The sequence below is a fragment of the Malaya genurostris genome, chromosome 2 (assembly GCF_030247185.1).
Source record: "Malaya genurostris strain Urasoe2022 chromosome 2, Malgen_1.1, whole genome shotgun sequence".
In the NCBI taxonomy this organism is placed as follows: Eukaryota; Metazoa; Arthropoda; class Insecta; order Diptera; family Culicidae; genus Malaya; species Malaya genurostris.
The window spans coordinates 16,343,457-16,356,632 of NC_080571.1; the positions used below are offsets into that span (position 1 = coordinate 16,343,457).

The 13,176-nt window shown below is 42.7% G+C and overlaps 3 protein-coding genes across 4 annotated transcripts; 1 reads left to right on the forward strand and 2 right to left on the reverse strand.

Annotated features, from left to right (window-relative positions):
- LOC131431469 (VPS35 endosomal protein sorting factor-like) lies at positions 1–3,602 on the forward strand. 2 transcript variants are annotated; one of them, XM_058597201.1, is made up of 8 exons: positions 1–121; positions 190–280; positions 337–1,157; positions 1,216–1,888; positions 1,950–2,093; positions 2,155–2,324; positions 2,386–3,316; positions 3,386–3,602. In XM_058597201.1, exons 1-8 carry the CDS (start codon positions 108–110, stop codon positions 3,488–3,490), a joined length of 2,949 nt encoding a protein of 982 aa, XP_058453184.1. In that variant the 5' UTR covers positions 1–107; the 3' UTR covers positions 3,491–3,602. The 2 variants fall into 2 exon arrangements, with proteins under 2 accessions (XP_058453184.1, XP_058453183.1); XM_058597200.1 differs by having other exon boundaries at positions 344–1,157.
- A 117-nt stretch (positions 3,603–3,719) lies between these two features.
- Positions 3,720–4,499, reverse strand: LOC131427021 (zinc metalloproteinase nas-14). The gene is made up of 2 exons (XM_058589894.1): positions 4,007–4,499; positions 3,720–3,940 (listed from the first exon to the last, which is right to left on the reverse strand). Exons 1-2 carry the CDS (start codon positions 4,497–4,499, stop codon positions 3,720–3,722), a joined length of 714 nt encoding a protein of 237 aa, XP_058445877.1.
- A 3,686-nt stretch (positions 4,500–8,185) lies between these two features.
- On the reverse strand, positions 8,186–9,055 carry LOC131427025 (uncharacterized). The gene has a single exon (XM_058589898.1). It carries the CDS (start codon positions 9,053–9,055, stop codon positions 8,186–8,188), a length of 870 nt encoding a protein of 289 aa, XP_058445881.1.
- Positions 9,056–13,176: the final 4,121 nt, after the last annotated feature.

A 13,176-nucleotide genomic window follows, 5' to 3' on the forward strand; every position in this document is an offset into this window, starting at 1 on the left:
GCATGACAGAAGTGATGAAAGTAAATAAATGATTATTGTTATTGTCGGTGTATTTCAGATTATTGACCACTTTTCGACCGTTCGATTAGGTTTTCCAGAGCACTCAGATGTCTGCCGAGTGGTAATAATATATTAATCGTTCTATCTTCTTCATTATATTGCTGATTACGATTTTTTTCATGAATCAAGGCGATGCATTCGCCGGAACCAAGACGAATGTCGGCGTTATCTGGACCAGTTCAAGGTTTTCGACCATCCTTTGAAGCAGTCGTCAATCACAGTAAGTTTAGTTGTTAATTTCGATCGAATATGTATCGATACAAGAAATTGTTTAAGATTCTAGAAAGCAAAGGAACACGGACGAAAGCTAGCAGTATTATCGGTGAAACCAATAGTGGTGCTTCCTCGACCATCTCAATGGATCCCCTAAGCTTAGCTTTAGATGGCGAAGACCCGCTAAGCCAGTTTGCTCGCCAGGAATCGACACATGATCCTCTATCGCAGATGGCTGCTGAATTTGAAAGCAATGCTGTTATGGCTGTTTCTTCCAGTAAAATATCGCAGAAAAAGAAGGAAGTGAACAGTTTACTGGCAATGGACCTTATAGAACCGTGGGCTTCTCGACGTGTTGGTATTCTGAACAAATACACTACCAATGAAAAACTCTCGATTGTGACTAGTTTCCTGAACGGAGGCGAAACCATTAAATCACAAACGACAATGTCGGAAAAGGTGAAACACCGTCTGGAACAGCTGGATGAATTTGAGGAGGGAACAGTGTGTCAGATGTTAGATCTATCGCAGCAGGAATATGTCATAAAAATTGAACAGTTGAATCATGAACTGGTTCAGGCTTGGAACACCGATCAGCGCGTGAAGGCACTCAAAATTGCCATTCAATGTTCCAAACTGTTGGCCGATACTTCGGTGATACAGTTCTATCCGTCAAAGTTTGTGTTGATTACTGATATTCTTGACATTTTCGGGAAATTGGTTTACGAAAGGTTACTCATTAAGGGTGAGGCTGGTGGTATTGGGCCTAGAAAGGTTTCGGCTCTGCCGAATGATTTTACACCGGAAATGGTACCGGAGTCGGCGAAAGAAACCTGCCAGAATTGGTTCTATAAGATTGCATCCATACGCGAGCTGTTACCGCGGTAAGTTTTGAAATCGGAGCTTAAAAATTGAGACTAATTTCGTTGGGATAAATTTTAGGTTATACGTAGAAATGGCAATTTTGAAGAGCTATCGATTTATTTCGTCGAAGGAATTCAGTAGTATCTTGATGCGACTGACACGTATGATTCGTGGCGTGGGTGATCCATTGGTTGCTGCTTACGCCCGGTGCTATCTCTGTCGAGTTGGAATGGCCGTCACAACTGACAAAGAATATCTGAAAGAAAATCTTAACGATTTTCTGCTGGTTTATCATACCATCTTTAACGGAGGCATTCGAGCGGAAATCACGAAACAGAGAATAACTCTGAATGGTTACATTGCCTTGTATTTGCCGGCACTGGATTGGATAATACAGGGTGCTACCATTCTTAGCAGTGATGCTGAACTGGATGACATTATGCGAAGATGTTGTGATCGAAAATATCCGGCTCTGTTGATGCAGTCGATTCTGCAGTCTTTTCGGCCGGAATTCATTGCGCTTCGTGCCGTGCAATTTGTGGAGATTCTGTCCTCCAGTTCGGTTGAGGGAATCTCCCGAGGTCAACTGTTGCGCATGTTGGGTGCCATACTCAGTCAGACACCACCGCCGCCCGAACAACGGGCCGTAACGTTGAATGCCGCTTGGCGGACCGTAAGCTCGATGTCCAACGCGGAAGAGTACATTCAGTGTGCGGAAATGTGGGCACAGTTCACCAGCCAGCATTTCGGTGTAGGTTTTTTTTTTGATTAATGTGGTTTGATTTGATTCATGGATGGATGGTATGTTTCAGCTTCGTGAAGTGAACGCCTTGATGGGTGACATTCTATACCATATGACTCCCAACAGATCCTACGAACGACACTATCATGAGCTACAGGTGATCATAGAGAAAATCGTTTCTAATTTACAGGATATTCATGGGGTGCTAGCATTGGTACGGAGAGTTGTTTTTTATAGCAAAGCACTTGTGTAATCAGTTTTCTTTTTCGTTTAAGGAAAATTTTCTTCCGATGCTAGACATGTTCCAAAAAGATTCGGTCAAGTTGGATGTTGGCAAAAGCATACTTGCTAGCTACCGTGCCGCTTCGGGGGATTTATGTATAACTGATCCTGTCGTCACTAATGCTCTGATGTACATCAGTAAAGTGTTGAATGATTCGGTCAAGTGAGTAACTGAAAACTGATAAAAAAATATTTGTACCCTAGTAATTGAATTTGTATCGTAGCGCTCTTACAAGTGAAGATGAACGCCGCCAGATCAGCAGTGTTATCAGTCATTTCATCCGTAAGGTCGATTTCGGACGTGATTTTGAACAGCAACTTTCGTTCTATGTCGATGCTCGAGCGGCTTTCTCCAACCTGGATCCGGTTTATTCTACACTGATTCACTGTGTCAATCGTTTAGCCACCAACACTAGGCGGATCGTGAAAGGGCAGCATACCGGTAAAACGGCTGCTTTTGTGAAAGCATGTGCCGCCTATTGTTTCATCACAATTCCATCCATCATCGAAGTGACGACTCGTATGGAATTGTATCTTCAATCGGGACAGGTAGCACTGCTGAATGTATGCCTGCAGCAGGCCGATTCTTGCTTCGAAGCGGCTCTGAATTTGATTCCCGAAATACCGCGCACCTACGAGCAGGACGGAATGTCACATTCCACTGAACCATTCCTGAAATCATTCCTTGTGAACTTTCTATCCACGTTGGTCATTGTCCCGGACAATCCAACCCAAGGCGTACTCTATTTGCTGAGATTACTGCTAGAAGTGATAAAAAAGTATCCTTTCGATGCGAACTCGAACACTCTCGCCACGGTTTATCTTCACGTGTTAGATTTTCTATCGGTAGCCGCCCAAGACGTCTATCCGTATCACATCGTGAATGTGATTTCCAACGACGAACTTTACGGTTCCGATCCCAAGTTCTTGGCCGAAGTGAACAGCCTGAGCTGTGAGGTGTGCGATCAGGTCCTGCAAATACTCAAACAGCTACTGGAATCCAACAACATTCGACAACAGTCACAGCTTGCACTGGAACTGTTCCTCAAAATCATCACTGGTGCGGATCTATCCGTTGATCGGATGTTCACACTTTCCTTCAACTTGTGGAATTTGGCGGCTAAGAACAGAAATACGCTTGACGCAAAGCAGCTGGTAGGTTGATGCGATTGATCTAGTTCTAGAGTCTTGAGAAAAAAAGCAAACATTTTTTTCCTCTTTCAGCAAAAAATACTGTCCTATACGGAGCATTTAGCGGAAGTAACCCAGCAAAAGTCACAGAAACACTGCCTTCAAACACTTTTAGAAAAGATGAAATCGCGAATTTAGTATCCTCGAACTGACAAATCACGCATATATATATATATATATATATATATATATATATATATTATAGTTGTACTCGTATGTATGTTGGTTATTCGAAATAATTCGAGCTAAAGTGCCCCATTTTTATTGCATAGCATTCAACAATGTTTTTCTTTTAAGTTTGAATAATATCACAGCCAAAACGAACAACAAACGAAAAACCAAAACCATGTCTGTGCTGAATGCAGATTCAGCAAGCATACATTTGTCTAACTTTCTCCAAATCCAACGGACTGGCAGCGTCGGTTTGTCCCAGTTCGGCGCTACGGTTCTGCCGAGAGACCATCGTGACGGTGGTTCCCGGGCGCGCAAAGGCGAACGTCGGATAGTGCATCACACTCCGGTAGTCGTACGGCAAATCAAACGTCTCCATGTAATCGTACGAACCCTTCAGAAAGTTCTGTCTGAATTCTTTAAATACGAGAAAAACAAAATCAAATCAATTCAACGTTTAACCCATCTCGTTTCGTATCTCACCTGGTTCGATGTTTTCCCACAGCACCTCCACGTACTCATCGCGATCCGGTCGGGTGTGTTCGTGAAACAGTCCCAGTACGTGCAACAACTCGTGCTGTACTGCCCCGGTAAGACTAAGGCAAAAATCATCCAACACCACGTCCAAAGGTTCCTGCTGACCCGGTCGATATCCAATCGATGAACCGCAACCCAACGCAGACTTGGTGAACCGAATATGCTCTTTTTGATCTTCAGTTTTCGGTATGAACAAAACACAACTGGCTTGCTCAAGAACGCTCATAGCTTCCAAAACGGTAGATCGGTACTGGGGATCGCAGCTGTCGTCGAATAGATAGGGAACGATACCGTCGGGCCACTTGTACGCACCTAGTCGAAGTGCGTTCCGGTTGTTCTGGCCATGCTGTTCAGGTGCGTCGAAATACGTCTCATAAAAGCTGCCATCGGAACAGACACCAACGATTAGAGACAGACAAAATGCCGCAGTGATTACCATGCTTACTGGAATCACCAATTCTTCGTTCGAAACAACTTAAGGGAAAGATCTATCTACTTGCAGTGTCGTATTGCCACTTATGTAGGCAGACCCCATCGCTTCGTGTTAGACTAAATATCACCGGGGGAGTTCGCTGATTGACAATGGCTTCCGATAGTCGTGGTTATCGGAGGAAATTAATTACCAACACCTTTTGTTCAATAAATAGTCTCTGATAAAAACATGACAAGGTTGATGTATGGGTGGTAGTTTGTAAAGTGACAAATTATATAGTTTGAAGGATTTATTTATTTATTTATTTATTTATTTATTTATTTACAATCAACAGACACAATTTGGTCCTAATGATAATTCCTAATAATATTCAGAAAATTTGTACGTATTCTGCTTCGTGACACATTAAAATCATACCCAGATGAAACGCGGTTGAACGATCTCTGTAAACCAATAATAGAACCGTTTGCGCCATAGTTGGTACGTCGTATAGGAAGTCGAAGAAAAGCACTGTTGCGGAGAGCTCTGGGTCGCACATTAATATTAATTTCGTTGAGCAAAACGGGACAGTCGATCCTACCGTTGAATATATCTGCTATTATCAGAGCGCGTGATAATTCTCGTCGCACTTGTAATGTGTCGAGACCCATTAATAACCCACGACTTTCATAACTAGGTAGTTGATGAGGATCGGTCCACGGCAATCGACGAAGAGCGAAGCGAACGAATCTACGCTGTATTCCCTCAATTCTATGAGCACCGTTCAGGTAGCATGGGTTCCAAACTGCCGAGCAATATTCGAGAGTTGAACGAACAAGCGAGCAGTAAAGCGATTTTAGACAGTGTATGTCTGTGAAGTGCTTAGTTATTCTCATTAAGAATCCTAAGCTACGGGAAGCTTTAGCTACAATGTAACTGATGTGATGCTTGAATGTAAGTTGCTCATCGAGATGGACGCCAAGATCCTTAACGCTAGTAGATCTTCCAATCGAGGATCCATCCAGAAAGTATTCGACATGCAATGGCATTTTTCTCCTCGTGAACGTAATGGCCGAGCATTTGTCTGGATTTACAATCATACGGTTAACTTTACACCAATCTGCGAAGATTACCAATTGCCGCTGGAGAAAGGCTACGTCTTCTAAGTTGCGGATGATGTGATAGATCTTGACATCATCAGCAAACGATAAGCGAGGACCTTCCAAGGCAAAATTGACATCATTGAAGTACAGTAAAAATATTAACGGTCCTAGATGACTACCCTGTGGTATTCCGGATGATGCGAGGAACTCTCCGGAAGTATGATCGTCAATTTTAACTGCTAAACGACGATTCCTAAGATACGACTGCAACCAACGAAGAATGTTCGAACTGAATCCAAGTCTGTCCAACTTAGCAACCGTGATGTCGTGGTTGATTATATCGAAAGCGGAGGAAAGATCTGTGTAGATAACGTCCGTTTGTAAACCGTTAGACATTGCATCAAACACATAAGACAAAAACGATAGTAAGTTTGTGGTTGTTGAGCGGTTAGGCATGAAACCGTGTTGAGTATCGACGATATATTGCTTGCAGTGATTGAAAATTGGTGTCAGTATAACCTTTTCGAACAGCTTTGGTATAGCGCTAAGGGAAGTGATACCGCGGTAGTTGTTTATATCCTTTTTATCGCCTTTCTTGTGGACTGGGAACATAAAGGAAGCTTTCCATAAATTGGGGAAAACTTCTGTAGCGAGAGACATTCGAAACAGTTTGCAGAGGGGAGCGATTACTCCACGCGAGCACTTTTTAAGAATAACTGCCGGTATTCCATCGGGGCCTGGAGAATTTGAGGCTTTCATTCCTACAATTGCCGTCCGTATTGAGTCTTCGTCAATATTGATGCAGTTCAATGAGTTATTAGACAGGGGAACGTTAAGTGCTGCGGCAGCAATTTGCTGCTGAGTCAGGATTTCATTTGAAAAAACCCTAGAAAACTTTTCCGCAAACATCTGGCAGATTTCCTGTGTGCACGAACCAGTACGATCTCCAAAGCTCATTGACGAGGGCAACCCAAATTCTTTCCTTTGCTCATTCACATGTTTCCAGAAATACCTTGGATTTGATTTCAGTTTTCGTTGTACGTTGTTCAAGTAGTTGGCATGGCAGCGCTTAACGGTTTTCTTGTACAACTGATTTATCTGCACGTAGTGATTACGCAGGGAAAATCCTCCATGTTTAGAATACCTCTTTAGAGCGGCTCTTTTGGTCGTTTTCAGATGTCTCGCTTCCGCAGTCAGCCATGGTGGATGCCGGGTCTGCCGTCTCGATCGTTTCGGTACATAGTAGTCGATTGCGTAGCTCATAACATTAGAAAACGTCTGCACAGCAGCATTGACATCATCGTTGTCGAGAACTTCATCCCAGTCGATTTGCGTCAAGAAGTCGGTCATATTGGTGTAGTCGGTTCTACTAAAATTATAGCAGATGATGTCCGTTGGAATGCAGGCGTTCTGTAAGCGATTTGAATCGAGCACAATATGTAGTGGAGGATGATGACGAACGGAATTGACCAGAGGGAACGGTGAAGCACTAATCTTTGGTGCAACATCTTCTCTACTTGAAAAGCAAAGATCCAACATCCGGTTATTTTCATTAACGACAGGATTCGACTGTCGAAGAAGGTTGAGGTTGTAGCCGTCGAGCATGGTTGTAATGCCAATGTGGAAAGTGGAGAGCGCCGGATCAGGAAAGAAGAAACCACCGGAACTTGTTTGCCATTTTATGCTGGAAAAGTTGAAGTCTCCCACAATCAAGATTTCATCTACGGGTAGTACATGAGTGGAAGTAATTTCTTGCAACGACTGTATGTGTGCATCGATTAGCGGTAGATCGCGGCATCGGTCCGGAGGAAGATATATCACACAAAGGTAGAGGGAAAAATTGACCAGTTTCAAACGCACCCAAACCTGCTCCACGCATTTACCAGATGCGGTTTCGATCAGTTGCGCCTTCAAACGACGATGCACTGCGATAAGCACCCCGCCTCCAATAGTTTTTGAGTTATTTAAGGGGCTGCGATCGGTACGGAAGACTTCGTAGTTGGATCCAAAACCTTGAACGGAGAGCGTACAATCACTGAGCCACGTCTCCGAAAGAGCGATGATGTCGAAGCAATCATCCGAACAAGCCAGCAAATAGTCGGTGATGTGCATGTTCATGCCTCCAACGTTCTGGTAGTACAAGTGCAGCGGTTGACTAGATTGATCGTGCGATGGATAACTGCAAACGACGGGAAGTGAATCAACGCCTGAATCGTTTGAGACTGAATTGTACTTGCCGTCTGAGATGGTTTGGAAGACCCCTTCCGCGTTCCCACTCACAGGGCCGGGACGACTGATGACCGCTGGCTGCAATAGCTCGACTGTGGGGAACGTATCAGGGGCTTCCATGGTGCGAACATCTGTGCATCCCGGTATCCGATTCAAAGCGAGAGGAGGACATCTATAAGTGCGAGAGAGATCAGCACTTGGAAAGGACGGAATATGCAAATACTTGCCGAGATGAGACATTTGGAAGACTCTTTCACCACACCCACGCACAGGACCAGGACGACTGGAGAACGCTGGCTGCTGTGGCACGACTGTGGCGGGGGGTTCGAGAGCTTCCAAAATATCAACTTCAGTGCGTCCCGGTGTGGTTCCATTGTACTCTCATAACGTTTGCCGGGGCGGTGTTCTCATCAAACGGAGCGGGCTGGGTGTTACTTCGTCTACATTCATAACGGTGCTGCATCCATTTTCGTCGGGAATCGGTGGAGAAATATCGATTGGAGGATACCAGATGTTTTGCTTTTTGTTGTCTTCGAACTCGCGAAACAAAACACCTTGTGGCCAGGTGTCGGGATTAAGAGCCGCTTCCCGAAATTTGGGCAGTATCCCAACTTTGAAGGAGACAAAGTTCAGAGTATTTACGTCGACATCTCTTTTCACCAGCGGGATGACCGTGACATCTTCGCTGCACTCTAAACCATCTTTTGTTAGCTGCGAAACCATCTCCTTACTAACGCTGGGGTGAAAACGTGACAAGTAAATCCATACGAGGGAGCAGGGCGTTGGAACTGTGGCGATATTACAGTTATCCGATGGTTTCCGGCAACCTTCCAAGGTTTTACTTGGCTCAGAACTATCTTCCCGACGACGCTTCGCATTGGGACCAAATCCGTCGGGCTTCGGCGGCAGCGGCGACGAGACAGGCACTTTGCGCGAGAGACGAGATATTTGCTGGCTATTCTTTTTAATTTCGGCCTTCAGCTCAGCAAAAATCGATTCTGTTCTCTCTGCGATAGATGCAAATGCGCTTCCAAACGAAGAAACCGAGTCGCGGAAACGAGCAAGTTTGATCAGTTTACAACACTCATCGCATATCCAAAACAGGTTGGGATTTTCGTCCAAAACTTTCAGAAACGGCTTGTTGAGTTTTGCGCATTTCATATGTACCAAATGATGGCAAAAACCTGAACACTCAACAAAATCTTCCTCCGATTTTACAGTTTTGGCACAACGATCACAAGCATTAGCCATAGTGAACAAATCTCAGGATGCCAACAGTGAAATTCAGATGGCGCTTCGGTCGGGTAAGAGAGAGCGTGAAACTGAGTATCTTGATAAAACGATATCTTCGATAGGCGTCACTTCGCGATACGATAGCAAAAGAGCGGCAACGAAACTGACCGAAAAACACCACAAATTATCTTCACTTCACCACGACACAAAAAACTGTCCAATTCTTATCGAGACTACGAGTAACGCAGGAAATAGAAACGAATAAAAACCACTATAAATCAATAAAAAGTGCTAGTGCGTCGATCACACGAACAATGGCGGTACGTTGTTTACAAAACATGTGGATTGATTGTTCTTTTGAAATGCATTTACATATGAAAATGATAATGAGATTGGTGAAAGGTAAGTATTACGTGTATTAAATTTCGAATGTGTCGTTTGATATATGAAAAAGTTCAGTCGAATTAAAAATCGAATAAAAACTCCAAATATCCTCAAGTACGTCATGGTCACTCATAACGATACCCACATCATTTTTCTCAAGAAAAACAGTACTCGTCCTAGTACCACAGCAGTCAGTCCATCCAACGGTCCTTAGTAGCCGAGGAAAGTACATCAGACTTCAATTTTTGATGATTTGGAATTATTTCTTCAAAACTCCGTTTTAAGGACTATTCACACATATCCGGTTCAGTTCAGTGCCGTGTACTGATACTGATATAATTTCATTCGTTTTCTATGCGCGCATTCATACCTATCCGGCACAGTGCCGTTTCAGTGCAGCTAGCCGTCAGTATAGCGTCCGTCCTTCCGGCGTTGTAGTCACCGGTATTTTTTTATTTTTACTGAAGTCGGTATAAAGGCTGTCCCAGAAAGTATGGACGCAAACAAAAATCGCGGCCATTTCGCCATGGCTCAGAATCTGTCAATTTTTATGGCTGCGTCCTGTTGTTTACACTCTTCTCTAACCACTTGTGCAGTTGTTTATTCGTTTTCATTAGTTTGTTTCGAAATGCGTGGACTTTCAGCAGAACAACGTCGAAAAATTGTGTACAAATGGTGCACAGAACGCGGACTGTCACTGAGAAAGATAGCAAAAATGGAAGGAGTAAGTGAAAAAGCCGTGCGAAATGCAATCAGGAAGATCGGTGAGGATAACACCTTTGAGGATAAACCGAAAGCGGGTCGAAAAAAAGGTCCTGCTAACCCTCAGTTGGATAAACGTATACTGAAGGCGTTCGAGCAAAAGAAGGAGGTTTCAGTTCGGGATGTGGCCAAAAAAGTGGGCACTTCGAAGTCAAATGTTCTTCGTGCTAAAGAACGTTTGAATCTACAAACTTATAAGTAGCAGAAACAACCAAAACGTGGTCCGAAACAAGAAGCATCGATCAGCCCGAGGGTTCGAAAGCTGTACAATACGATTCTTGCTGAAAATTTGAACTGCATAATCATAATCATGGACGACGAAACCTATGCGAAACTCAAATACAAATCCTTGCCAGGACCACAATATTATACGGTGCGAGAAGGGCAATAGTTAAACCAGTCCGAGACATCGATTGAAGTCGAAAAATTTGGTAAGAAAGCTATGGTCTGGCAAGCAATTTGTAGCTGCGGTAAGATTTCGAAACCCTTCATCACCACTGCTTCAATGAACAGCGAAATATACATCAAGGAATATTTACAAAAAACGACTTCTACTTCTACTTCTGATTTGAAGCCACAAGGATCTTGTTGTCTTCTGGCCAGATCTTGCTGCTTGCCACTACTCGAAATCAACGGTAGAATGGTATACTACCAAAAATGTCACTTTCGTCCCAGAAGACATGAATCCACCAAATTGCCCACAACTTCGACCAACTGAGGAATTTTGGGCATTAACGAAGGCACATCTTAAGAAACATGTCTCGGCAGCCGAAACCATTCAACAGTTCGAAAAAGATTGGAAAAAAGTGTCAAAACTTGTCGCCAAGAAGTCTGAACGGAATTTAATGAGGAACGTTCGCAAGAAGGTGCGCCAGCTAGTCTACAATGGCTAAGTAGCAAATGTTGAGAATAATATTCTGTTGTTGTAGTCTAATTTTATCAGTATATCGAATACAATTTGAATATCTAACACTTGTGAATTATTTACAGCGAAATCAAAGTGCGTCCATACTTTCTGGGACAGTCTTTAACACTGCATTTGCTGTGCTGGAACGGAAGCGGTACGGAAACGGAACGAAGGGTTCCGACAAAAAAAGAACACTCAATGCACTTTCACTGAACCGACACAGAACTGAAATGTGTGAATAGTCCTTTATTGTATAACTTTTTGCATTTTAGGGGTAACGTCTTTCATAGAAGTCTTTGTAGTGATTAGCGAAAATTTGAGTAGTTAGATTTTCATCAGTATCTAGCGAAAAAGACGATTTAGAAAAATAGACTAACGAATGCAATAACAGAAACGAAAATTTTCGAAAAAGTTATTACATATACGGGGCTCGAATCGACTACTTTTCATATTTGAGATAATAATTTTGCCAGCTCAAAACTATAAATTATAACTTGTATTTTGATGCCAATGCCACCGATGTACGTGTGCCTTGTATGAAACGGAAGGTGAGGTCGACGAAGTGCAGTTCTTCCAATCGCGAGGAAAGCGCGGAAGAACTTTTTCATTGTCGTACGGAATTTTATTCCTGAATTACGTATGCTTTTGGAGAGGTCAATTCTTTCTTAGTTAGCTTTCGGAAGATTTCAATTTAAACCACATACGAGAATCAACTAACCACCTGCCAGTATTGTCAGAAAACCTATCCACTGCGGCCTTTTGACTTGGCTTTGTCGACTTAAAAACACCTACAACCAAGAATAAATGTCCTTTAGTTGTGTTGGTTGAGTAATGTTGAATTTCCAACGAGCGTTTGAAACAATTGGCAGAGCAGAGTTGTTTAAAGTATCTAACAAATTCGCTCTATGTGGAGTTATGTAGTTATGTAGATATGTACACATCTTCATCCAAACAATTTGGGAGTGCCTCGAAGAAGTATTTCTAGCTCATTTTATTCATACTATATATAAATGACATGAGTGAACGTACATGTACGTTTTGAGGACTTCAAACAAAATGTCGGTGTGAATATACAAACGCGTCAGCTGTTTCGTAGTATTAGTTGGCTACATATTTAGGCGCTTTTTAATTTTATGTAGTGTATACAAATATTGTTTTCTAGGTTTGAAAATGTTAACTTCACTGCGAAAAACTCGGCCTAATTAGGTTTTGCACGATAACGACAGAAATGAACTGCCGATTAATCAAGTTCATGTTCGACAGCTGCCAGTGGTTTGATTTGTTTCGTGACTGCAATTTAAAAATTGAAAAATGACGAAAAAGTGCCTATTAAAAAAGTGTTCCACAGTAAAAAGAACTAACAAGATTGCCCTGTACGCGTTTCCAGCATCAAGGAGCGATATTTGTATAAATCTGTTCAGTGTGAGGCGACTTGCAATTTTTAAATTCAAACGATGAACCTCTTATGAACTTTTAAACTGTAAACAAACCACTGCTAGCTGTCAAAACTGGTTCATATTTGTGAGGTTATGTCTTGTTCGTGCAAAATCTAATTGGGTTTTTTACCGTAACTGCTAACCTCAATCGGATGAACACATGTGTTTCTCAGATTATATAGAAAGTTGTTCAAAACTAGTGAAAGACCATGCTGATGCAACTTCTCAGATAGAACGTTAATGGAAATTGAATCGAATGCCCCCTTGATGTCGAAGAAAACTGATGCCGTTTGTTCTTTGCGGAACCCAAATTGTGTACCTGGAAAGCAATCCATTAGTCTCGACCCAATTGTCTAGACGGAAGAGAATAATTTTCTCCAACAATTTCCGAATACAGGAAAGCATAGCAATTGGTCGATACGAATTGTGATCGGAGGCTGGTTTCCCAGGTTTTTGAATGGTGATAACTCTCACTTCTCTCCATTCGTGTGGAACAATATTACCCTCGAGGAACTTGTTGAATAAATTCAACAAGCGCCTTTTGGCAGAGTCAGGCAGATTTTTCAACAAGTTTAATTTAATTCTGTCTAATCACGGGGTTCTATTGTTACATGACAAGAGCGCAAGTGAGAACTCTACAATTGAAAACG